At 40.1% G+C, this 27,571-nt stretch overlaps 1 protein-coding gene across 8 annotated transcripts in view; it reads right to left on the bottom strand.

Moving 5' to 3' along the window:
* The window catches only part of mycbp2 (MYC binding protein 2), a 196,305-nt gene that overhangs the window by 9,945 nt on the left and 158,789 nt on the right, over positions 1 to 27,571 (bottom strand). For 7 of the 8 annotated variants that reach the window (XM_070891705.1, XM_070891712.1, XM_070891710.1 and 4 more), the window contains 18 exons: positions 24,964 to 25,131; positions 24,683 to 24,840; positions 21,100 to 21,299; positions 20,753 to 20,902; positions 18,520 to 18,680; positions 16,194 to 16,350; positions 14,951 to 15,178; positions 13,876 to 13,941; positions 13,096 to 13,335; positions 12,238 to 12,327; positions 12,053 to 12,130; positions 10,086 to 10,352; positions 9,603 to 9,877; positions 6,516 to 6,612; positions 5,096 to 5,215; positions 4,842 to 4,943; positions 1,539 to 1,667; positions 730 to 862 (listed from right to left, as the gene is read on the bottom strand). In XM_070891705.1, coding sequence (XP_070747806.1) covers positions 730 to 862; positions 1,539 to 1,667; positions 4,842 to 4,943; positions 5,096 to 5,215; positions 6,516 to 6,612; positions 9,603 to 9,877; positions 10,086 to 10,352; positions 12,053 to 12,130; positions 12,238 to 12,327; positions 13,096 to 13,335; positions 13,876 to 13,941; positions 14,951 to 15,178; positions 16,194 to 16,350; positions 18,520 to 18,680; positions 20,753 to 20,902; positions 21,100 to 21,299; positions 24,683 to 24,840; positions 24,964 to 25,131 — 2,819 coding nt within the window. The remainder of the gene's footprint in view (positions 1 to 729; positions 863 to 1,538; positions 1,668 to 4,841; positions 4,944 to 5,095; positions 5,216 to 6,515; positions 6,613 to 9,602; positions 9,878 to 10,085; positions 10,353 to 12,052; positions 12,131 to 12,237; positions 12,328 to 13,095; positions 13,336 to 13,875; positions 13,942 to 14,950; positions 15,179 to 16,193; positions 16,351 to 18,519; positions 18,681 to 20,752; positions 20,903 to 21,099; positions 21,300 to 24,682; positions 24,841 to 24,963; positions 25,132 to 27,571) is intronic. The other variant, XM_070891708.1, reaches the window with a different exon arrangement.

The following is a 27,571-nucleotide window of genomic DNA, read 5'->3' as shown; positions in this document are numbered from 1 at the left end:
AAAAATAAAAAATAAATCAATAAATCAGTAAATAAAAAGTGATTACTGCAGCACCTATCCATTCGGGAGCACCGGGAGCCCTCCAACAGCACACGCAGCCCTGCCTGCCGAGGAGGTGGTTGGGTGGGGTTCGCTGCCGAGGTCGTATTCGGGCAGGGCCCGCCGCTGGGGAGGAGTTCCGGCGGGGCCCGCCACCAGGGAAGAGTTCGGGCGGGGCCCGCCGAAGAGCTGGTCGGGCTGCCCCATCGCAGAGGTGGTATTCGGGCGGGCTGGCGAGGAGGCCGAGGTAAGAGCAGTGGCGACGAGGCGAGGCCCGAGGTCGGGCAACGGCGAGGTGAGGGACAGTGAGGCAGGCAAGCCACTCGGCCCGGGATAGGGGCGGTGAACATCGCGACGTCCCTTCGGCCAGGGATAGGGTCGCCCGGAGACAGGACGCGCTGGGAGGGCCAGGAGCTACTGCGTACGCGCGCAGACTCCACTGTGCACGCGCGCAGCTGCTGGCACTCTTTTTGGCGCAGGGCTGTAGCTCCGCCCCCAGCTGCCTGTGCTGTGCCGGGCCGACTGCTAAACAGGCCTGCTGAACACGGAGAATTGGGAGGTAAGTTTTAGGCTCGCTTTTAATTCTACAAAATAGGCGGGCCTCTCGGAGGTGCGCCGTTCTGCGGGACCGCTGAAACTTGGGCCAAGTGTAACTATAATAGTGCTGGGTATTAGGTCTTCAATTCTCACCCGTGTGTTCTCTGAACTCTACCATTGCTTTCATGGTTTTTGAGTCTGCAAGTGCCATAAGCCAGAAGAGTTTGGTTCTTCCACAACCTTCATGAAGATCCACTTTAATTGCTTCCTCCTCCTCTTTAAACACCTATAATTTTAAGAAAATTGAAAACTAGCTTATTTCGATGGGAATGATTGTGGAATAACTGGTCATATTGGGAAAGTTGCACCTTAGAAATGAACTGTACTTTTATTACCAGCTTCCAGAACGTTTGGACTATATAACCAAGCGTAAATATCTTGGCTCGCAAACTTCTGCTTATGTTGAGCCAACATAATTCTGCTCATTCATGCAACAAATTTGCAAGCCAAGATTTCACCACTGCTCTTCTACTTTTAAAAACAGAATCAGGAATTTGTTCATAACATTTTACAAATATTGGTGAAACAGTCTCTGAAATGGTCAGTGTTTTACTCACAATTCGATGGAGGGCAAATAACTAAGAATGTGACATGTGCAGAACTGTTGAAGGAAAGAAATATTTCCCCCAACTACTAACTTTTCAAAAGCTAAATGTGGAAGTTGACAACAGATGAATTATTTCGCTTTAGTTTTCCCCTCTCGGTTGTGCATCATTCCTTGCCCAAGGTTGAGTAGCTTTCCTTTTTTTGTGTAGTCTCTTATAATTGGTTGCTTGAAGTAGTTTAGCAACCCAAAGCAGGGTTCTAATCATTAAGCTTTCTACAAGAGTGCAAAATATTGCTTCAAAACAGTTCTAATCTTGGTTACTATTCTACAAAAATACTTTAAATTGAATCCTTGCCTGTCTTTGATGTGTTCTTGTCCTTCTGTGAAGATGCAGGAACCGGTCACAGTCTGTGCAAAGATTCCCACACACGTTGCAGTGAATAATTGCTGCAGTTTCCCCATCATCATGGTTGTCGCACATGGGCTAAGAAAAAGATAATTTGACTATTAACTTAGTCACCAATTAAGATAAATAATGCAGAAGGGAATGCCTTTGGCTAAGTGCATTGGTTCAAAGAAATCACACTAAGATATAACAGAATAGAATGTTTTTCTGGACATATCTAGAGGCAGAATTTATTGGTTGATCCTTGCAAAAAGAAACTGCAGCGTCTAAAATATTAATTTTACATCGACAGAATAAGATTTGGCTATAAGCTTTATTTTTTTAAACTCAATATTTGTTTTCTGCACAAGTTTAAATTCTACAAGACATTTTTTTAAAAAACTGGAGTCAAGATAAAAATGTTTGCATTTATTTGACTGATCCATTTCTACAAAATATAAAGTTGACTTTTAACTGGATACCATGTAATTAAAGGACAAGGATCTTCCCGAATTTTGTTTGAAAGAAGTATAGTCAATAAGTATATAATTTAGCTGTTATAAAGCATTATCTGGCTTCATTCCCTCAGAGAAAAGAAGAAAAGTATGAAGTTTCCCTAAGCTATAGAATATCAAAGAGACATACATTGGGGCTGAATGTGCAGCCCTATGAGCACATACGAGGTACGCATGCGCCCATAGAGGTCCCACAAGTTCCGGGCTTAGGCATGAACTGTGCATGTGCTGAAACCCGGAACTTGCGATCTGTCAAGAATCCTCGAGAGATGTTATACTGAAAATGCTCACCCCTACACTATCTTTCTCCAAGATAGCAGTACAAATACAAATATAGATTAATGGTAACCTGAATAAATATTCATAAAGGGTTAAAAACAGGAATCATGTCCAAGTGATGAGACAACTGTTTTATATTGTTCCTTCTTGCAAATTGGCAAAGATTTTCCAGCTATTTTATAATGGAAATATGCACTTGTTTATTTGCATAACCCAAATGGCCACTCTTTTTCTGCACATCATATAAGAACATGAGAAATAGGAACAGGAGTCGGCCATACAGCCCCTTGAGCCTGCTCCGCCATTCATTATCATGGTTGATCTGATCATGGACTCAGCTCCACTTCCCCGCCCGCTCCCCATAACCCCTTATCGTTTAAGAAACTGTCTATTTCTGTCTAAAATTTATTCAATGTCCCAGCTTCCACAGCTCACTGAGGCAGCAAATTCGACAGATTTATAACCCTCAGAAGAAATTTCTTCTCATCTCTGTTTTAAATGGGCGGCCTCTTATTCTAAGATCGTGCCCTCTATTTCTAGTCTCCCCCATCAGTGGAAACATCCTCTCTGTATCCATCTTGTCAAGCCCCCTCATAAACTTATGTTTCGATAAGATCACCTCTCATTCTTCTGAATTTCAATGAGTAGAGGCCGAATCTACTCAACCTTTCCTCATAAGTCAACCCCCTCATCCCCAGAATGAACCTTGTGGACCTTCTCTGAACTGCCTCCAAAGCAAGTATATCCTTTCGTAAATATGGAAACCAAAACTGCACGCAGTATTCCAGGTGTGGCCTCGCCAATATCTTATATAGCTGTCGTAAGACTTCCCTGCTTTTATACTCCACCCCCTTTGCAATAAAGGCCAAGATACCAAGTACCTTCCTGATCACTTGCTGTACTTGCATACTAACCTTTTGTGTTTCATGCACAAGTACTCCCAGGTCCTGCTGTTCTGTGGCACTTTGCAATTTTTCTCCATTTAAATAATAACTTGCTCTTTGATTTTTTTCTGCCAAAGTGCATGACCTCACACTTTCCAACATTATACTCCATCTGCCAAATGTTTGCCCACTCACTTAGTCTGTCTATGTCCTTTTGCAGATTTTTTTTGTCCTCCTCACACATTGCTTTTCCTCCCATCATTGTATCGTCAGCAAACTTGGCTACGTTACACTCAGTCCCTTCTTCCAAGTCGTTAATATAGATTGATAGTTGGGGTTCCAGCACTGATCCCTGCAGCACCCCACTAGTTACTGGTTGGCAATCAGAGAATGAACCATTTATTCCGACTCTCTGTTTTCTGTTAGTCAGTCAATTCTCTATCCATGCTAATATGTTACCCACAACCCCGTGAACTTTTATCTTGTGCAGTAATCTTTTATGTGGCACCTTGTCAAATGCTTTCTGGAAGTCCAAATACACCACATCCACTGGTTCCCCTTTATCCACCCTGTTCGTTACATTCTCAAAGAACTCCACAGCAAATTTGTCAAACATGACTTCCCCTTCATAAATCCATGCTGACTCTGCCTGACCGCATTTTGCTTTTCCCAATGTCCTGCTACTGCTTCTTTAATAATGGACTCCAACATTTTCCCAACCACAGGTGGTTAGGCTAACTGGTCTATAGTTTCCTACCTTTTGTCTGTCTCCTTTTTTTAAATAGGGGCGTTACATTTGCAATTTTCCAATCTGCTGGGACCTCCCCAGAATCCAGGGAATTTTGGTAAATTACAACCAATGCAGCCACAATCCTTGCCGCTACTTCTATTAAGACCCTAGGATGCAAGCTATCAAGTCCAGGGGATTTATTTGCCTTTAGTCCCATTATCTTAGAGTACCAGCTCCTTCGTGATTGTGATTGTGTTAAGTTCCTCCCGCCTATAGCCCCTAGACTATCCACTGTCGTATAGCAATCCTATTTCACTCTTGATCATAATTCTTAGCAGATAAAATTTCTTACATCAATAAGAGTATAGAGTACATAAGTTAAAATAACCCAACATTTGGGAAGCAGCTATTAACAAAAGCAAGACATCAATGGCAAAAATGCAAGATTCCAATGGCTTCCCTTTGATCAAGGGAGAGTTACTAAAAAGGTTAGCACAACCTCCTCTGTCCTACAATCATTTGGCTTGTCTATGTGCAATATTCGACTGGCTTTGTTGATAGCTTCTCTGCATTGGTTGGATATATTCAGTGTCAAGTCTACTAAGGCTCCTAAGTCTCTTCCTTAGTTATTTCAACATGTTGCTTATTTTCCGTCTTATGTTCAGTACTTGCTCGTATTAAATTTCATCTTCCACGGATATGCCCACATACTTATTTTGTCCAACCCCTGCTGGAATTTTGGAGCTGCTTTCTTCAATTCCAATGCCCCTCCCAGTTTGGTATCATCAACAAATATGCCTCTTTGAATTGAGTTTGAGTCCAGAAACAATAGTGGCACCAACACATTAACAATCCATTCCCTTACCATTTGTTTTTGCTGGCCATCCTTTCCCATCCATCTGCCAGAGGAAAGCCTATCAACATGGTCTTGATCCAGCACACAGAGTGAAGCCAGAGCTAGCCATAGCTGAGGAGTAAAATATTAAGCAGGGACAGTTAGAATAAAACATTAAGCAGAGCTAGTTAGAATCCTATCCAACTTCCAGGTACATTTACTTTTGTTAAACCACTTTATTCTGTTTCAAATATACTTTCCATATAAAGCAATTAATCCATTACCCTGGTTGTTGTAGTACATTGAACAGGCACTCTGTATTCTTCTTCCATTTTTGTGAGAGCAATAATTGTTTCAGCAATAGCATTCTTTGTGACACGAGACCAGGCTTCGGATAGATGCCCCTAAAAAATAATTCTACGTTAAACTACTTTGTCCAACATGAGAGTGTGAGAAAAAGCTCTAAAATCCACAGAAAGTGGAGGCAAATTTATTCTTGCTGGATATTAAAATTCTTTATATTGGAATTCTTCCCATTTGGTGTTCAGAATCTTTCACTTCAGCAGTAAGTACATTAGTTACAGATTATTTTCGAACAGAACTATTTTTAAAAAGGAATTTTGCAATCTATCGAGACATTTATGAAATCTTGACTGTATTTAAGAAATAAACCAAATTAGTGCCACAATGTAGTCTATGTGCATATCCCCTTCATGTAAGCATATGGTTAATTTGACTCCTTTGGTTTTTCACAATATTTCTTGATGCTTCAATCATTCTTTAGCCACTGGCTTTAGCCCCATAACAAACATTGCTGCCACTTTGAATTATAGGCTAAATCTCCATTACAAAATCCAATGGTTGACAACACAACTCAATTAGCCAATACATGCATCAATCAGAATAGCAGGTGTGATGGAATCATTTTCAGTGAAGTGTTGCGCCACTATGGCAATGTATAAAGTTGTGTATATATTGTTATTCAGAGGAACTGCTCTGCAGTGGCAAACTTTATTACGCGTTTATTCAGCAGGTGCACAGCTCAATTGTGGCTGAGAAGGTAGGTGGGTAACTTATACTCGGGGTCTCTTCCATTGCTCAATTCTCTGACCTAGTTTTGAAGAGGTTTACAAGACCAACCCAGGAATGACCGCCTCTACTCGGTTCCTCACAGTTGCATTGTGGCCAAATATGAAACTGGTTAACTCACAACAAAGAGATGCTTCAACCCTCTACATCAGCAAACAAAACCGTTTTACTATGGCGTGTGAGAAAAAGCTCTAAAATTTACAAATATTTCTTAGAGTCTAACTAAGTCATCTAATATAAAAAGAGAAAATTCTGGAAATACTCAGCAAGTTATCTGTTTGCTCATTTCCATCAAATGTGGTACCCATGTGCAACTCACACTGAAAGCTAAACCATAACCCTCTCAAAAAGGGCCAGAGCAAACACACACTCAATTCTTTTTGATATTAAAATTAATTGTGAATTAAAGAAAAAAAATCTTAAATTACTGCAAAGCACAATATACACCAATTAGTGCGATCCAACATTTGAAATTAGATTCACTTTGGTATCCCAACATTTAAAGCATTTAGGTTTGCCATATTTAACATGTACACAAAAACTTTTCTATTATTGATGTTTCTTACTACAGCCTTTGTAATGAAGTAACAATGCCAGGAGATGATGATAACTTACTGCTGCCATGTCTTTTATTAGTTTAATTATTATTTCTGAAATTTGTGGAGGTGTGGAGCCTTTCATCCACCAATGACTTTCACCTCGGCGAATGGAGCTGTGGAAAGACCAATAAACTATTAGGCAAAGCGTTTTATCATCTTATTTGCAAGCCATTTGAAATAGTTTTTATAATTAATATACAAATGAGTCATTTCATCTCCTTCAGTTATCAGGAAACTATAATGAAATCTGCTTAACCATTCAAAGCATTAATTTGTGTGAAAAGTGGATTACTCATTAAAGGTGTATTATGCCTTTCAACAAAAGTCTCCTCCACAAACACCATATTCATAACAACTACATCAGCATTGCTATGGAGGAATCCACACACCTGAATTAGTTAAGAGCATTTTACAGTGTATGAGGTCCCTCATAACTTATCAGGTCAATTTTTAGTCTTTGTCCCAGCTCTGATCAGATACACTAGATAAACTTTCATAAGAATCAAACTATCCTGCATGAAGGCCCAATTTGTAGTGTCAGCTGCGACTCAGTGCGTAGCACTCTCGCCTCTGAGTCAGAAGGTTGTGGGCACAAAAAAAAAATCTAGGCTGACACTCCAGTGCAGTGCTGAGGGAATGCTGCACTGTCGGAGGTGCCATCTTTCAGATGAGACGTTAAACCGAGGCCCCGTCTGCTCTCTCAGGTGGACGTAAACGATCCCATGGCACTATTTCGAAGAAGAGCAGGGTGGTTATCCCTGGTATCTTGGTCAATATTTATCCCTCAATCAACATAAAAAACAGATTATCTGGTCATCATCACATTGCTATTTGTGAGAGCTTGCTGTGTGCAAATTGGCTGCCAAGTTTCCCACATTATGGGCCCAAGTTTCCACACGATAAAAAACGGGTGCCCCTCCGAGCTGGGCGCCCATTTTCCGCGCCTAAAAAAAACCTCGCGATTCTGGAGCGCCCTGCAGCTCCTTGTCTGCCTGGCGCAGCGCCCACGGGGGCGGAGCCTACACTCACGGCGATTTTGTAAGTGGGAGGGGGCGGGTACTATTTAAATTAGTTTTTTTCCTGCCGGCAACGCTGCGCGTGCGCGTTGAAGCGTTTGCGCATGCTCAGTGTGAAGGAAACATTGGCACTCGGCCATTTTTGTAGTTCTTTGTAGCTGTTTAATTTTTGAACCTTTTTTAATAAAAGCACATTGCCATCAGCACATCAGCACTTGCAGCCTTCTCACTGTCTCCTTCCCCCCTCCCCCGCGGGAAGAACAGGCGCCTCCTCCCCTCTCCCGCGGGAAAGAACGGGCGCCTCCTACCCCACCCGCGGGAAGAACGGGCGCCTCCCCCCCCTCCCCGCGGGAAGAACGGGCGCCTCCTCCCCCCCCCCCCCCGCGGGAAGAACGGGCGCCTCAGGCTGACTGCAGAATTCTCCCTGGCTGAAGCACTTTCACACAGGTAGGAAGATGGTTTATTTAATCTTTTCTTTGCTTATAAATGTTTATTCAGGTTGGATTTATTTGTATAATATTTGTAGAAGTATAAATAAGGATTTATTGTAGAATTTAATGACTTCCCTTCCCCCCCCCCACCTCGTTCTGGACGCCTAATTTGTAACCTGTGCCTGATTTTTTAATGTGTAGAACAGGTTTTTTCAGTTCTACAAAAATCTTCACTTGCTCCATTCTAATTTAGTTTGGAGTACGTTTTCACTGTGGAAACTTTGAAATCAGGCGTCAGTGGCCGGACACGCCCCCTTTTGAAAAAAAAATTCTGTTCCAAAGTAGAACTGTTCTACCTGACTAGAACTGCAGGAAAAAAAATGTGGAGAATTGCAATTTCTAAGATAGTCCGTTCTCCACCAGTTGCTCCTAAAAATCAGGTGCAAATCATGTGGAAACTTGGGCTCTATAAGTGTGACTACACTCCAAAAGTACTTAATTGGCTGTAAAGCACTTTGAGACGTCCTGTGGTTGTGAAAGGCGCTATATAAATCCAAGTCTTTCTTTCTAAATACAGCCCTGAAAAATATTGACCCGATGATGTCTACATAACTGGCAGTTGGACAAAGAGAAAAGCCGGAAGGCTGAATGCTATCAGCAATGGGAACCCTGGCTGCATTTCTGTTCACTAAAAAGGGATGCAGAGACCAACTGCAGCCTTCTTACTGCCAGCATGGTAACATAGCTACATCAAATCTGGAACCGTCTGGTTTTTGTGGCTCAGTTACACATCACCTTTACTCAGCGAATAATCTGGGAGCCATGCTGGTGTTTTAATTAGTAGCATATACACTAATTATGGAGCAGCAGGAGCTGGTGATTAAATTAACAATTTTGCCTAAGCTGTGATTAATGCGGATTAGAGAACTAGCTTCCAAGAATGCTTAAAATACGCACCAGTATGACAGGAAAAAAGGACATGGAACTTTCAAGGTCTATTGTGCTCCTAACAAAACTGATCCTACATGAAATGGTTCTATTACGTAGGTTACACTTAGAACGCCGACAGCACCTCCCAAACCCATGACCTCTACCATCGAGAAGGACAAGAGCAGCATGGGAACACCACCTCCAAGTCACACACCATTCTGACTTGGAAATATATTGCCGTTCCTTCATAGTTGCTGGGTCAAAATCCTGGAACTCCCTACCCAATAGCATTGTGGGAGTACCTTCACCACAAGGACTGCAGCGGTTCAAGAAGGTGGTGGCACAATTAGGGATGGGCAATAAATGCTGGCCTTACCAGCGACGCCCATGAATAAAATATGGAAACCACTCTCCGAGGTCAGACGTTAATCTTTGTTTGACTTGTATGACAATTTCCAGTTTGCAACACAATGTACAAAGTATAATATTACTAGACCAACACAGCTAACATTTGATAAACAAATTCTAATCCATTTACTTTTGGTAGCAATGATCACTGATTATGGCAGCAGAGTAAAAATGCTATCAGAACTAATATTCCAACGTGTTTAAAATAGCATGTGGGAATCTAAAATCGAACCATTGTAATGTTAAAGCAACTAGAACATTGATGCCATTTCTTAGTTCTGCTAAGAATGAAGTACAACACAGAAGAGTCATTCTTACCCAGAGTTGAAGACCGATGGTAATGTAACGGTGGTCACCCCCTTCCCAGCAACTGTGCCAGGAAAACTACTTCCTTTGGCTTTTAATTGCACAGTGAGGGCTTTTGAAATGCATCCCAAGAACATGTCCAAAATTCCTAATTTATTCCAATCCCCTTTCTCTGTGGAGTGAATGATATCGCTGATGTCTGCTGGTGGAAGAGATTTCACGCCCATTATACTGGCAAGACGCACTGGTGTTACTTCTGGCAACACGCGGCGCAGCAAAGACGTTACCTGCAAACATGAGAGTTTGAATTCCAGATGGTTTTTAAATGTATTGTTTCACAAAACACGTACACTGGAAATAATAGCACATAAATATTCAAAAAGTATATGTACAAAATTTGGCATTGCTGGTGCTTACAATTAAAAAAAAAATGGCTATAAAAATGATTCTGCACTCTGGTGAAGTCTATATAGATACAATAAAATCAATACTGACCTGTCTTTGAACCCTGGGTGAAGCAGTATGCAGTAAAGAGAAGAGGTCTTGCAGTAAGGTGAGCTGCTGAGCCAAGTATTGCCTCCCTACATTGGAACCACTCAAAGCAAGCACCATAGAGAGCAGTTCAAAACAGTATGCATCCGAAGACGCATCCTCATCATTGGGCTGAGAATTAGCATTTTCCTTGCTGGATATGGCATGTTCCCATTCTTCTCGCACACGTGTGGCTTCCATGCGTATGGCTTGAACTATATGTGCACATACCTGTTTAGAAAGATAATCAGCAGGTTTCAAGGATTGGATCAAGTACAGAAATAATGATCAAGTTTGATTCCACAAGGAGTGGGTGAAGTTGAACATAGTTGACCCATTTTTCTTTTGATTAGGCACCAGTGAAGTGGTTTGGGGCATTTTTCTACGTTAAAGATGCTATGTAAAGTATTGTTGCTGTGGAAGCCATATGGTCCCTGATGGCACTGGGAAGGAATTCAACACGTTGAGCAACACAGGCTTAATGTGGTTGCCCCCGTTCTGATTAACAGTGAGCACGGATCATAAGTGGGGCAGCTAAAATATTCTCTGTTTTCAAGTGCTTCGCCCATATGTTCGGTTGTGAATATAGCAATATTGGAATGTTTCAAGCCCGTGAGCCTGCTTCAGATCTATTAATGGGATGACTGGAGCTTTCTGTAGTAATTTCCCAATAGAATAAAGTCTACTCCAATCACAAACTCACTCCAGTTCTTTTACTGGCAAAGGTGACACTTGCAGATTACCCACACAGACTTTAAAACTGATATTAAAACCTTGATCCAAAATGTAAAAGGGGATGTCTGAGACATAAATACAAATATAATAAGTAAGTAGTATAATCTTTTAATTAGAGTTGAAACAGCAAGGTAAAACTATATAATTCTTAGCCAATGTTCTCTGCTGATTTCTGTGACATTATTTTGTGTTCAGATTCGAACTGTGTGTATTGCATACAAAACTTCACTCAATACAAGGCTTTTTTTCCCTGGCTCCAGAAAATCATGTTCCTTTGAGCGACAATTGAAGCACCTGCTTTGGTATCACTGTGTTAAGGTATAAACTTCACTTGCTCACGCAGGGAGCCAAGAATTTCCCAATACCTGCCAGTACCCAAAGGGCTAAGGCCATGAAGGACTGGAAATATTTTTGAACTGATTGTATGAAATAATCAAACACACAACAGTATGTGTATTGTTTTCAAAACAGGGACAGCCAGCTCAAGTAGATAGGAAGGCCTACAACACGCTTATGTCCAGGAGATTCATGTTTAGAGTGTCAGCCATGATCGCACCCGCAGCTCGGAGTCAGATGGTCATGGGTTCAAGTCGCACTCCAGAGACTTGAACACAAAAATCTAGGCTGGCACTCCAGTGTAGTGCTGAGCGAGTGCTGCACTGTGCCGTCTTTTAGACGAGACATTAACTGAGGGCCCTTCTGCTCTCTCAGGTGGATGTAAACGATCCCATGGCACTATTTCGAGAATAGCAGGGGAGTTATCCTCGGTGTCCTGGCCAATATTAATCCCTCAATCAACATTAAAACAACAGATTATCAGGTCATTATCACATTGTTGTTTGTGAGAGTTTGCCGTGTACAAACTGGCTGCTACATTACAACAGTGACTACACTTCCAAAAAAAGGTTTATTGGCTGTGAAGTGTTTTGGGATGTCCGGTGATCGTGAAAGGCGCTTTATAAATGCAAGTCTTTCTTTAACAATGAATAATTGCTACAATATGCAATAGACTTAAATGACAATTTTCTGTGAAGATTCAATTAAGAGCGCAGCACTGGGCAGCTACTAACCAATCAATACTATAAAGAGAATTAACAACTTGAAGTAGTTTGCAAATAAATCACTGAACTATGAAACAATCCAAGTACATAAAATGCCACTTGTATGAGAAATAACACAGATTATTCATATCAAACCTGCTTCTGGAGATTGGTTAACTTGCTTCTGCTAAATATGATTCCGACCATGTGTTCCTTCAAATCAGCATCAGATGCCTTTATAAAAACAAGATGAAATACAAGATGAAATATGGCCATTTTAAGCAAGAATGGTAGTTATTTACAATAAAAATATACTAAGTGGTTAGTTTTTATATCTGTACTTTTTCTTCTCCCTCTGGTGAAGACAAAATAGTCTTGTCCTCTTGCTCAGGCGTAGGTTCCGCATCACCACAAATCAGTTTGCCAAACACCTGCAAAAATTTTATAAAGTCAGCCACATATCAAAAAGCTTAATTTATTCATCAGTTTTATCAACTGACCAAACTCAAGACAATTTAGAAAATAACTTCAATTCAATTACAGATAGAACTGTAAAACCAGACAGAGCATACAGCATACCTTCGCCAGGATGATGCCAGGGATGGGAAACTGTAATTACGAGGCCAGATCAGATACTGTAACTAGTTCCACTAGAGCAGAAAAGGCTAAGCAGAGCTTTAACAGAGGTTTTAAAATTATGAAAAAATTTGATTGGGTAATTAGGGTAAGGATTTTCTTTGTTTAGGGATTCAGTGCCAAGGAGTTATCAACTTAAAATAGTCACTAAGAGTGAGAAGGGAGGTTGAGAAAGTTCTTTACACAGACTTATTAGGAGCATGGAATGTTTTGCCAGAGGCAGTAATTGAAGCAGAGGCCACAGCATCTTTTAAGAAAGGAGCATGAAAACATTTGAAACAGTAAAAGATAGAGTTCTGAGAAGACCAAAACTGTACACAGTACTCAAGGTGTGGCCTCACCAATACCCTGTATAGTTGTAGCAGGACTTCTCTGCTTTTATACTCCATCCCCCTTGCAATAAAGGCCAATGAATCCACATATTTTTGATTTGAAAAATAATACTTTTGACTTGCTAGACAATAGACATATTTTACACATTATGACACCAATGATATGAATCGATGAAAGACATGATTCTGAAGAACAAAAAATGTAAATAGATTTAAAAAAATAGAATATACCTGTGATGTAATAAGTCGGAAAACTCTAAGGGTCTCTGTTTCACAGTTCTTCTGCTGAGCAACGCTTGCTGAGATTTGCCCACCAATTTTGATGCTTTCACTTTCCTTCCATCCTAAAACTTTGACTTGTCGAACTCTCAATGTGTTCTCGGGGCCTTTGAGCTCTATTTTAATAATATGATTGTCTTCTCCAGGAAGTTCACTGGTTACCCATCCCATATGCCTGGAATCCATGTCAGTCTAAGAACAGAAGAAAAGAAAAGAAAGTGGACTCATGTTTATCCTTGAAAGCAAATACAGTAAATAGATTTCTTTAGTGTAAAATGAGTTTTTAAACAAAGCAACTAGATTATAAAAATGAAGAGCACCAAGCTTAAAGATTTAAGTCTAGAACAAGAAAAGGTTATTTCAGCACAAAGCTCTTTCCACAGTCCATGCACGACTATCTCATAATGAAATCCCTCCCCTCCAATTCAACATCTCTTCACTGTCCCTCATTTGAATCAAATTGATCCATGGACATTTCTGTAGCCCTCAAACCCATTCCTTAACAGATCTGGTGTTGTATTTTTTGATCCTTATACTATTTTATCTACATTGGTGAATTTACGAAGGTACCGAACAATGGTTATGAGACATCAGTAGTTTAAGATTACTGATGGAAAAGAAATAAGAAAGTTTACAATGACATGTTTCATACAACAGGGGAAGGGGAGAGAATAAAACATACTGTAATGAAAAAAGCTTTGCTTCCAAGAACAATTTCTTCCAAATTCTTACTTGTTTAATTCTGCTTAGATCTTCAGTTGCTTTTCCAGAAAAGAAGGTCATTGAAGACACCTTATTCTGTATTGAGGAGAAAAGGTAAATTTCTAGAGTAAAGATATGACAAAAACACTTCAATTATCAAGAATATGCATTATAATTTATGAACTCACAACCCCTGGTTTAAGCTTTTCATCAGACAAAGGTTACTGAAGGGAATTGCTAATCTTGTTTTGAAATAAAAGATGCAAAGTTAAATATTAAGAAAATAAGAAATGAGGAGGAGTAGATCATACGGTCCCTCAAGCCTGATCCACACCATTCAGTAAGATCAAGGCTAATCTACCTCAACTCTACTTTCCTGCCTAATCCCAATATCTCTCGATTCCCCTAAGAGTTCAAAAATCTATCAATCTTAGTTTTGAATATACTCAACGACTGAGCACCTCTGGGGTAGAGAATTCGAAAGATTCACCACCTCGAGTGAAAACATTTCTCTTCTCAGTGCTAAATGGTTGGCCCTTTATTAAGTTTAAAATAATTGGCAAAAAAGCAGAGGGGGTTGTTGAGAAGGGGAAGAGAAGATGAGAATATATTTTTCTCAGCTAGTTATTATGATCTGAAATGCACTGCTGGAAAAAGTGGTGATCGCAGATTCAATAGTGATTTTCAAAAGGCAGTTGGATCTCTACTTCAAAAAGAAAAATTTTCAGGGCTATGGGGAACGAGCAGGAGAGTGGGACTAAGTGTTAGCTCTTTCAGAGAGCCGGCACAGGCATGATGGACTGAATGGCTCTATTGCAGGAGGTATGTTTATCTGATGTATTGTTGATTCTGTATAATTACCACATTTCAACTGTTTTAAATCAGTTATATGGTCCATCAACATGGCCTTTTCCATCAGCTTAAAGAGATTTTAAATACATGGTGCGTATTGATCTGGACAGTGGTGGGATTATTGTTCGCCGAGGACCTACAATCCCATATAATTCATGTACAAATTGCCATTTTAGTTCAGAGTAGCAGTAAAAAGTATTGGGAAGAAGCTAGAATTGTAAACCAAAGACACTGAAATATTCCCAATTCTTACCCCCAAGTCTCGAGAGTTGTCCACATGAACAGATACATAACGAGCACAAATTCCTTTAACACAATTTATAGTTATGCTCTTGGTTTTATTCTTGTCTTCATCTCCTGACTCCCAGAAGGTTTCTGTTGATCCATCTGTCAGACTACCAATCATAGCTGGTCTACTAGATGTCTTAATATCTACAATCCCAGTGAGATCTTTCAAGCATGTTACTGTACAGAGCTCCTGCTGTGAAAGGAAAAGAAAAACAACTGATTTTTCCCTCTATGGGACACAACATACAAAGAAAAAAAAAATCCTGGGACTCGAGGCTGATTTCAGTCAAGAGCAACAATCAGCCTTAGGTCTTATAGATAAAATGTACTGATTCTTTTTCCTCACGATCATTTTTTTTTGGGGGGGGGGGGGGTTGGGTGGGGGAGAAGCCTGGAGAATCAGTGCAAAAAATAAGTTGACAATACAAATATGCTAGACTGCCTAACCTAGGTGTGGTCGTCTTCATTCTTTAAATTGTATCTCTACAAAGGAATGAAGAGTCATCAACCAAATGGAAAAAAACACCAGGACAGTGTCACTTTAGGAATGTGATGTCTTACATGGGTTATGGCAGTCATTTGATCTTTGCCAACACCAACTTCACATGAAACATACTCTGGAATTTTATCTTGGAGGTTTTAAAATGAAATAGCTGATATATTAAGTTGTTACGATGAACATAATTGTACACACAAAGAAATCTTTAAGTATGCACTAGATTAGATAAGAGAGAGTTTTTAAAGGTTTAAACTGCATTTGAAGAATAAAGGAAGAATGCATCATATTAATTATACCCACATATAGAAAAACAGAGGTATTCCTCCACTGGCTCAATGAGTTTATCCAGTATACAGCTGAGCCGCAGATCAGGTATGTCTCGAATTCGATCTCGCGCCCGAGCTGAGATAGCTGATCTTTGGTGGGGCAGTGATTGAGGTATCACAACTGGTCTCAGTCCCCGGCAGTTTCAGGAAGTGAAAATAACCTCCCAAGTGCTATTCAGTTTTAGCATGTACGTTGGCCGAGGAAAGGACTGGGCTCAATGGTAGTTTGATGGTTGCATGACTATACCAAACAATATCTGGAACCAGGCAATGCGGGGCAAATTCTATACTGTGTGGAAAGAAGCTAACTAGACTACAACTTTAAGAGTCTCATTTCATCTTGTAGTTATTAATCAGCATATTCATGTGTAAATGAACTTTACCTGATTCAAGGCTTCATATCCAGACTGCACACTGATGTTAAAGCTTTCTTCACTATCGCCATCATCAGATTTAGAAAGAATATTATTGATGTGGTGGAAAACATTGCTCTGATGAAGGAATTGATGATCAGATTGCTTGAATTTCAGACTCCAGCATCTAAATACATAACCAATAAACATTAGTAGAGAAATGCTTGTGATGTGAAGACTAATACCATATTGGGGGCTGGAGGTGGAGATGGAAACAGAAGGAAAGTAATTTATAGACAGCCACGGATTTAACTATTATACCAAGTCTATGCTAAACTACTGGCCTCAGTGCCCAGCAGTTTCAGGGGGTGAAAATAACCTCCAAAGTGTAATCCAGTTTTCGCATGTACATTGGGCAATCTTCATAAGTGGCTGTACATATTATACTTTCTAGAGAATATATAATGGAATTGTGCGATTGTACTTCACCGCAAGTTCATGCAGTCTGGAGCACTAAACGAAGTAAATAATAGGATCATAACGCACAGGTGGTGGTCATTCGGCCCATTGTGTCTGTGCCGGCTCTTTTAAAGAGCTATTTCAAGAGCAAATATTAATGTCGGTTTATAAAACAAAAACAGAAAATGTTGGATATATGCAATAGACCAGTCAGCATCTAGAGAGAATAGACAAGTTTCAGATGTAAATCCTTTTCCCAAACACACTGTTTTGAAGAAGGGTCCACACCCTAAATGTTAAATTGCCTGTTTATGTCACAGATGCTGACTGACATGCTGTAATTCCCCAGATTTTGGTTGAGATTTGCAGCATCTGGAACACATGTACATGCACACACATGCAAATAAGGTATAAAATCTGGAGCAGCATTTGAAGATGGTTAACTCCATTTATAAATTATTCAAATCACTTCCTGATCAATTGCTTTTTTCCATCAAATGGATTTTGAACTTTTATTTAATTTTAAATATTAATTTATTTTTAAAACCGTTTACGTGGCGGGAAACATTATTCATGATTAAAGAACTGATGATTGGACTGCTTAGGCATATTACATGAGAATTTTGGGAGTCTGATGTTCAAAAATACACTGGAATTGAACTCAAAGCTGGAAGACAGTAATGATTCAATCCATGGAGCTAAGTTTTTAAACACTACATTCAAAGCACTTGAGGTAATATGTTGGCATTTCAGTGTAAAAATGCAAGTATGAGACAGGACATTGTAATAACCCATCATTTTTTTCTGAGGGGGGGGGGGGAGGGTGGGGAAGAGAAGGAAAATTTTGTACATTTACATAAAGCAATTAAAAATGATGTGAAAAATGAAAATTACAACTTTTCTGAAATTTTAAATTAAAAATAAACCCCACTCAACTTTGTGGCATTTCTGAAGTTGTGTGCCGATACATTAAATTTGTTTACTTAGTTGACTCCAGGAATCTCTGATTCCATTACATAGCTAAGATAGCCACCTCAATTAGACAGCTATCCATCACAAGCTCTTTTTAAATAAAGAAAAACTCATTACCCTCACCCTCCTTAAAGCAGCAACTCAATGTGTATAGTTCCATGGGTGCCAGTGACCCTCTGGTACCTCACCCAAGTGACTATTCTTTAAGGTCTAGACACACTGTCAGAAAAGTAATTCAACTGTGAGGGGACATCAAAAAGTCAAGCCAAGTCCTGGCCTCATCCATCCACATATACTTTCCGGCAACGTTCATTGGATAGTAAACAGGAATGGAATCTTGGCTGATTTTTTCTTCCACAGCCTGCAACTGCAGAGGCCAACTGTAGCACTTCAAACTGATGTCTGCTAACTCAAAGATCACGGATTCAACCAAAGATCTTCTGCTCTGCGTGACTTAGTATTGCATCACGTAGTGCATTTACCTACAGTATTATGGAGTCCCATGAAAGAAATTTATCCCCCAAATATTTGCAGGTGAAACAATTACAGGACTTAACCAGAAACATGTCTTTACGGATGTTAATCTTAAGGGTATGCCAGGTGGATAACTATTTCTGAAGATCTACATTGGTAAAAGTTAGCAAATCATAAAAATTATTCAATTTCCTACAGATACAGTTTAGGGAAACTGAAATATTTTACAGTAAGTTAAACTTCAACGCATACTTAAAAGATAAAATAAGACTGCACTTTACAACACAGAACCAAAACATTTTGTTCAGGTAGATGAATGAAATGTTGCCAACTTAATCACTGCTTCTCTACTGCCCCATCCCTAGAAGACTGAAATTTGATAAACAGATGATATTCCCTTCATATCTCTGCAGTGTGTATTCTATATACTTACAAATGAGCAAGAGCCTACCGTAAAGCCATTTGCTGCAGTGAACTGCCACTGGGGAGTGACATCATGAGGTCTGAAATAGTTTGCAGCAGGCGGTGGAAAGTTTGAGGTAATGGATGAGCTGCTTCTCCTGCAATCACGATATCAGACAGTGGGTGCTCACACACTCCAGTGTCTCTTTCCTAGTTTACATCATCAGAGAAATCGCAATTAGTGGCTCCTTCATTGAAAACAAATTCTGAAAATTGTTTGATGTCTAGCAACATTGATCATATATTTGAAATACATCCTTGGGAGGGAAGGATTTGGGTGAGGTGCTCAATAGAGGGGAAGGTGCTGGAGCAATTGGGGTTTCGTCTACAATGAAATTGTAGATGGTGAAAGTCATGTTATTGAGGCAGCTGGTACCACAAACATAGCAAAAGGCATTGTAGTTGTAGCTGTGAAGTTTAGTGTCAGTCACAACAAGTGAAATCACAATGATCGTGCATTGAAAGCGCAAGTTTTTCCTTCACTGTACCTCATATGGATATCTGATTCAATAAATGGTGGTATCACTGCACATTAGCCATTTGCCCTGTTATCACTGCAATAATGAATGTCAGGAGGGTGCATATGGTTAATTATCCATAACTAGAGATCTCCCATAATAGTTTCTTAACTCAACTACAGAATCCAATGATTATAGCAATCTAAACATATGACAGTAGACACAATGGCCCAGACTTTCCACTAGGCTGGTGCACTAGTGGAACAAAGGTGGACGCACACCTCCACCTGTGTAATGTACGCATTGCTGACCCTCATGTGTTTTCCAGAGTCAGCTTATTTACATGTCAATGGCAATTTCCCACAAGTGATCCAGCACACATTATCTCGGAATGCAGAAGGGACAGGAATTGATGAGTGGGTGCGGGACTTAAAATCTGGTCAGACAGCCATCACCTTTACTGCTGATATTAGTGGGGGTTTCATCAAGATAAGTACACGATTATAAGTTCATAATAGAGCATTAAGGGAAGTTCATAAGGGAAGCATTGTGATGGAAAGTACCAGTAGGACTCAAATAGGATATGGATAGCTTTGTGTAGCTATCAATAAATGCTGAATATTTTAAAATTTAATATTCACAAAGAATATACTAAGAAAAGTAGAACAGATATACTTTCAAAAACCACACAATTACAGGATTCAGTGACAATCCTTTAAAACATTCAGGCAATGAAGGACACCTGCTTTATACATGCAAGCTCTTTGTTTGGCACCCAACACAGTTTGCCAGTGGTAAGGCAGTAGAAGATATCTTGAGAAGTGACTGGGAGGCATCACTTGCATTCTTATGTCCATTTGTGGGCAGGCACTTTTATTAAGGGATGCACAAAAGGCCAAAAATCCAGAAATTTCTACTTCGAGGCAGAACCCCGCCACTCTGTGACTCCGTGCTCCTTTCTGCTCCCTCCTGCCCGAATTCTGCTTTATTCCAGCTGCACCAACGGAAAGCCGGAGCTAATGGGGCTGAATTCGCGGCCTCTACGGACGCGTACAAGGTGCGCATGGGTCCCCGCAAGTTCCGGGTTTAGGCATGCACGGCGCCTGCACCTAAACCTGAAACTTGCGATCTGTCGTACGAATCTAACAAATTCTTATGACTTATAAAAGCAGGCGTAAGGCCAGAAAAACAATTTTTTTTCAATAATTTAAACATTTAAAAACCTGTGAAATAAGGCAAGTTTCTTTTTAGACCCTTTAAAACATTTATTTTTCATAAAATTTAATTTTTGTTCCAAATAATTAAATTCCATTTTGATTCATTTTAAATGTGAAGTTTAAAAAAAATTATTTTAAGCGTTTGTGTACATTATTGGGTATTCCCATTCATACTTATGGTGATTCCATATATACCGAACTCACCAGAGGTATGAATGGGAATACTTCTACTTTGATTGGTTGGGCTAGCCCATCTGATCCCAGGGACACTTGCAAAACGCCTACATCCCTGGGCCTCTATACAGGCCTCTGCATAGACGCCCAGGAGCACAAGTCTCTGAACCCCCCCAGACCACCAGGTAAGTTCGTAGGGTTTTTTTCCAGGTCGGAGACATCCGCCCACGGGAAGCCTCCGACTGCAATTTCTGCACCAGTGTATAATTACTGAATTTCCTGTAGTCTTGGTTTAATAATGCAGACAATACAAACATAATAGTTTCCTTTAGGATGAGACAAATATTCTAAGAGACTGCAATATTTAACCAACCTGTTCTATATTCTCTTTGTTCACTTTGTTATCATCAACTTCTTCATCCTCAAATTCCAAAGGAGCAGGTGTCAGAGATGCCACAAAATGCCAGAGAATATCGTGGAGAGCAGTTGTCTGAATCACACTGCACAATAGCCAGTTGAAGGCCTATTTAAATTGAAAAACAGCCACAAAACTTTTAGACTTTTCTCTTTAAAACGAAATGTCAAAGCTTGATTAAATAAAACTAGTTCAATGTCTTAATTAATCATAAATATAGATAATTTCTGACTTATCTATTGAATGCATAAACTACATGCAGATATTTTGGATGCTTAGAAATACATTTAGATTATTGCACTGACCTCCATAGCATACACTCTGCAAGCAGATTTCCTTAGAGCATGTCTCATAGCCATTTCCAACCCTTCCAAATCATGGTGTTGTATGACAAATGCTAGAACAGGCCACTGGAAATTGCGTTCTCCCTTGGGCAGCGAACTGTGAGCCGAGATCAGGCGAGAAAGCTCAGGGGATGGATGTCGAAGAAGAGAAGACCCCACTTCTGTTTAAGAAGAAAATGTTGTAACTAAAAAGGTTAAACATAAATGACATTAAAACATAAAAGCTCTACGATAAAATGTTTGTTTTATTGGATCAGATGATTAATCCTTGATTGAGAGAGGCTCCCTTCAGCCATTCCAACACGTGCAACAGCTGCAAGACTCACCACACCCTCCCAGTCCCACTGTCAGCTAGAGTGGATAGTGGGTCCATTTTTAAGTAGAAAATACAGACTCGTCAGATCTGCAAATCTGAGCAGGAGTTTTGGAGCAATTTACCAGAACTGAAGGTTCGAGCTGACAGTATACACTGAAGCCCACAAACTTTTCTGCTGGCAATCGTCCCAAACTCATTCCGAATTGTCTTTTGTACTGAAGTTGCATGATCAGCCATGATCATATTGAATGGTGGTGCAGGCTCGAAGGGCCGAATAGCCTACTCCTGCATCTATTTCCTATATTTCTATGTAAAAAGATATGTATTAATAGAAGTTATCAAATTATAGAGGCGTGATTCAAAAGCATTAAGGTACAAATGCAGAGCACTGAGAATTGGCTGATCATTTTTTTTTGTTTATTTGAGAAAATGATTAAGGGCTTTAATGCGGGTGTAAACAGATTTAACATGAGATGGGGAAAATAAGGAAGCAGTAATTAGATGATGTCAAGCTTAGGTTTTAAAAGCCTGAAGACTGTAGAAGGAAGGAATGAAAGAGGGAGGCAAAGTGATGAGTCTTGATTACAACACTTTGAGGGTGTCTGGGGGGAGTGGCAAGAGGATACACATGTAGGATAATCTCTTTGCAGCTTAAAATTAAGAGGAAAATTGACAATGGCACTCGTCATATCAATAAAACAGGAAGAGATGAGAAAGTTTACAACGAAGAGAGGGAAGCTATCAGATGACAAACTTTTGAAACTGTTTAGGTCTGCCATAGATACGTTCTCTGGTTCAGTTCCTCCTTAGATGATATTTGAGCAGCTTTTATGGGAGTTGATTCACACTGCCCTATATAGAATCATACAGCACAGAACCATTGAGCTCATTATGCCTGTGCTAGCTCTTTGAAAGAGCTATCCAATTAGTTCCACTTCTCTTAGCCGTGCAAATTTCTCCCCTTCAGGTAATTATCCAATTCCCTTTTGAAAATATTACTTGAATCTGTTTCCGTAACCCTTTCAGGCAGTGCATTCCAGATCATAACAACTCACTGAATGAAAAATGTTCTCATCTCATCTCTGGTGCTTTTGCCATTACCTTAAATCTCTGTTCTTTGAAAGGTTACTGACCTTTCTGCCACTGGAAGGTTTCTCCCTATTTATCTATCGAAATCCTTCATGATTTTCAACACTTCTATTAAATCTCCGCTTAACCTTCTCTGCTCTAAGAAGAACAACCCCAACTTCTCTAGTCTCTCCACATAACGGAGGTCCTACATCTGTGATACCATTCTAGTAAATCTGCTGTGCACCCTCTCTAAGGCCTTGACATCCTACCTAAAATGTGTTACCCAGAATTGGACACAATACTCCAGCTGGAGCCTAACCAGTGATTTGTAAAGGTTTAGCACAACTTCCTTGCTTTTGTACTTTATGTCTTGGTTTATAAAGCCAAGGATCCCATATGCTTTTTTTTAAAAATATCCTGATCAACTTGATCTGCCCCCTCCTTTAAAATTGTACCATTTAGTTTATATTCCCGCTCATTTTCCTACCAAAATGCATCACTTCATACTCATGTGTTAAATTTCATCTGCTATGTGTCTGCCCATTTCACCAGTCTATCTAAGTCTACTTGTATGATAGTGTAACTTAGCTACGTATCAATAGTCATCCCTTGTGATATGAAACAGATACTTGTGTCTATTGCACATGAATTTCTTCAATCTCTAAAAGGTATATTGAGCAAACACTTGGTGAGATGAGATTTGATGCAAATTGTTAAGCTGCTTTATTTCCCATCAAGTGAACATACAGGATCATAGAAGCTTACAGCACAGAAAGTGGCCATTTGGCACATCATGCCTATGTCGGCTCTTTGAAAGAGCTGTCCAATTTAGTTCTACATCCCATCCTTCTCCCCATAACCCTGCAAATTAGTCCTCATCAAGTACATGTCAAACTGTCATTTGAATTTTCCTATGGAATTTGTTACAATTGCTTTCCACTTATTTTCATCAATGCAGCACGACGGAGTAATATAGAAATATTGAACATGCTATGCTACTCCATTTCAGTGGGTCGTCTAGCTCGACAAAGCAAGATTAAAAAAAATATCATCTCTCCTGTATTTCACCCTTCCTGCAGCCCTTTGCTACCTGGCTACCTCCTGCTTTTGCAGCATTCTCTTTTGTTTTTGCTAAGCCCGACTCTAGTGTCAGGTTTTAGTCAACTTATTATCCGCACAAAACAAAACAGCCTAACTTGGCAATGATCCCTGATTGAGATGATGCAGAAGGACAATTTATAAACACTGATGTTTATAAATTGTACTTCTGCATCAGCTGTTACTAACTGTAATTTATAAACACCAATGACATTATTCTTCACATTTATTTTTCTTCCTATAGTCATGCAGCTTTTGGTAAAAGCTTTAGCACATTTTAATTGACAAATGCAATTTTTGATTTTCACATGCATATGATACCGTGCAAATAAAATTGACTAACTTGATCACATTAAAAAACTTGGTTCTGTGTCACGTGGGGGGGGGGGGGGGGGGGGAGAATCTCAAACAAGTTAGAGAATATGAATAATACAGTGAACCCTCTCTCCAATCTGTGTAGGACAGAGGGGTTAGAAATGTGGCTGCATATGGTCAAATTAGGTTCGGTTATTCTGACTTCTACTTTTAAGAGGTACTCTCAATTAAAAAAAAGACCAATGTATAGAACATATTTTATAAATTATAAAGAGGTTGACTGGCAGTAATTAACACTTATCGCATCATTAAAAGGGTACTTAGACTGAAATAGACAAGACTTAACTTTCTGTGGCCAGTTTAGTTCACATCTACCGTGCAAAATTCAGCAACTTCACATCATACAATGCAATGAGAGAGCAAGATACCGTTTGTGAAGCTCATGGCGGAGCATCACGTCTCCAACATTGGCTTTGAGTTCCGCGCAGCTGCCCACGCCTGAAGTTGCTGCGCCTTTGTGCATAAATAATGGCGAGCGCCAATAGCCCCACCATTATTTGAACAGAAAATTTTGGGCCAATATATGCTTTAAGATTGTGGATGTTAGCTTATCTCCAAGATGTTAATGGCCATACTGTGATTTGATATGATTTTCTATGCATTTTTATGACACAAAAACACAGAAATGAAATTAAAGACAAAATGTTATACCTCATCACCATAGTAGCTACAGAAACCTCTCACCTGCATCACCACTGTTAACTCTTCGCCTGGGAACAGCTTTCACACGGGCAGGTGATGTAGAATGTTGTTTGTCATATTCCGATGCTACAACGGAGTACGATCGTTGGAAGACGCTACGTTTTGCTGTATCATTTTCCATTATAGGGCTCGTTTCAAGACTATAAAAACAGGCACAATGCAACATTACACAACTCGATAAGGAGCTATTAGTTTCCAAAATACTGAGAACATTCATCTTTAACACTACATGCCATCAATAAACAATTCTTTTATGGAAATACCTAGGAGGCATTGATTTCAGGTTAGTTTCAGGCTCGTCAAAGACATGAGGGCAGGCATCTGGTGTGACGGATATGTATGGTGCTGGTACAGAAGTGGAACGAAGGTATCGCATTTCATCTTGGAAGAGGTGATCATCATGGTAGCCAGTAAAGTTCTCTGAATGCTGTCTGTTTGGCAGAGTTTTACAATTGTGAATCAAAGCTAAATTTCAGCAGCAAATAGAAGATTTTCACAAAATAATACCTATTCAAAAATTCTACGTATACTAAACACAATTAGAAACAGTGGACAGCAAGGAAAGTTGATTGAAGTTAATTTGAAGAATCAATGTGATTTCATGACTGATAATCATCAGGTCTCTGAATCAGAATTGTCTTTTTATTTAAAAAAATACATCAGCGCAGACAAACTAAAGATCAATTACAGTAGGCAAAAGTGGGTGTGGTACTGAATCAGGCAGGCCAGAAAGGTTATAGGTTTGATCTCTGGTGTGTGCTGAGAAGCTCTCAGATAGGGCGGCAATTGTCCTTAATTGCTCTGAGCTATTGAGCTGGGGGGGGGGGGGGGAAGGATCGACCACAGTTCTTACCATTTATTATCTAGAGACTTTCCACAGAGGTTAGGTGTGGGTTGCAACAACCAGTGTGCTGTTCCAGTTCTGTTCTCAGTAACTAATAGCATCTATTCTTCAGATTTCCAAAGTTGCCGATTTTTTTGATTCGCTGGTGCAAGACGATAAGAAGATTTTTGTGCGTGACTCTGCAAACTTACTCCTGCATTCTCCCAAACGAGCCAGTTACTCAGGCGGGTATGTTTACCTCTCGTCAGGTTTCTGCTCGTTCCTGATCCATCTCTCCTTACTGCTGGTCCCCACCTTCTCGCCACCACTCCCGGAAACCTTGTAGTCGTTTTACACCCCCCGCCCCCCTAACCCCAACAAATAAAACCTATGTTAGTTAAGGGAACTTGATTTTAGATAGGGGCTAGAGTTGAGATAAATTTATTTCAGGGGAGTATCTTAATTTAATTGAAATGGAGTGCGTTAAGTTCAAGCGGGAAGACTCTGTGCGAGATGGATTTGGCTGGGAAAGGTGGGAATCCATTAAGGGGGAAGGAGAGGTTTGGGGATATAGGCCTTATTGCCAGCTCGTTTCTGCTCCCACTCACCAAGCTGATAGCGAACCACTGTGTTCAATATAAAAGGGATTGGATATTTACTGAGAAAAAAAGATGGCATTTATGTATTTCATGGTACATTTATGCAAGGATTGTGTGCAAAATACTGGATTTCCCATGGCATTGTTTTTAGAAAAAACACGGCCAGTTCTTACTGTAAAAATAACAGCATGTTCAGGGGATGAAGAGATATGCCACGAGTTGTGAATCTCCAGAACTTGCATGCTGATTTACACCACTCCGCCATTAGCTTTGCACAAATGGCATCTCGCCAGTCCATTTTAAGAACTTGCTGGATATGCACATTAATTGTCCATTAAACATGCCGCAGTAAGTTAGGGCTGGAACTTAACAGCGCATGTACCCTTTTAATGACATGATAATTGTTAATGCAATGTCAATTGCATTCTCTGACCCAGACAGGGAAGATTTAAACTGTTCAATCTCGTCCTTGAGGTAGCAAATTGTTAAGAAATTTGAAAAATGTCAAATGTTAAACTTAAAAAAAAACTTTTCCTTTCTGTCTCTTTACTTTCAACAACTTTTATAGTGCCTTTAACGTAGCAAAACGTTCCAAGCCACTTCACAGTAGATACAAGACAATTTCAGATAAAAAAAAATTACAACAGATGATCAAAAGTTTGGTTAAAGAGGTAGGTTTTAAGAAGCGTCTTCAAGGAGGAAAGAGAGGTAGAGAGGAGCAGAGGTTTAGGGAAGGGAATTCCAGAGCTTAGGGTCCAAGCAGCTGAAGGCACAGTCACCGATGGTTGAGCAGTTATAAATCGGGGGATACTCAAGAGGGCAGAATTTGAGCAGCTCAGACATCTCGTAGGATTGTGAGGCTGAAAGATATTGAGAGATAGGGAGGGCTGAAGCCATGGAGGGATTTGGAAACACGAATGAGAAATTTGAAATCGAGGCGTTGCTTAACCAGCAGCTAATGTAGGTCAGCGAGCACAGGGGCGATGGGTGATCGTGACTTGGTGCGAGTTAGGACACGGCTGCCAAGTTTTGGATGACCTCAAGTTTACGTAGTCAAGTCTAGAGGCAACAAAGGCACGGATGAGGGTTTCATGAGCAGAAGAACTGAGGCAGGGGCAGAGGTCATCGTTACGGAGGTGGAAATAGGTAGTTTTAGTTATGCTGCAGATGTGTGGCCGAAAGCTCATTTCAGGGTCAAATATGACACCTAGGTTGCGAACAGTCTGGTTTAGCCACAGATAGATGCTCGAGGGATGGAGTTAGTGGCAATGGTACGCAGTTTGTGGCGGAGACCAAAGACAATGGCTTCGGTCTTCCTAATATTTAATCGAAGAAAATTTCTGCTCATCCCGTACTGGATGTCGGATAAGCAGTCTGACAATTTATAGACCATAGAGGTGTCGAGAGAAGTGGTGGTGAGGTAGAGCTGGATGTCGTCAGCGTACATGT

This window comes from Pristiophorus japonicus, chromosome 10, assembly GCF_044704955.1.
Source record: "Pristiophorus japonicus isolate sPriJap1 chromosome 10, sPriJap1.hap1, whole genome shotgun sequence".
In the NCBI taxonomy this organism is placed as follows: domain Eukaryota; kingdom Metazoa; phylum Chordata; class Chondrichthyes; family Pristiophoridae; genus Pristiophorus; species Pristiophorus japonicus.
Note: the sequence above shows the minus strand (reverse complement) of the source record. Positions and strands in the feature narration are given on the sequence as shown.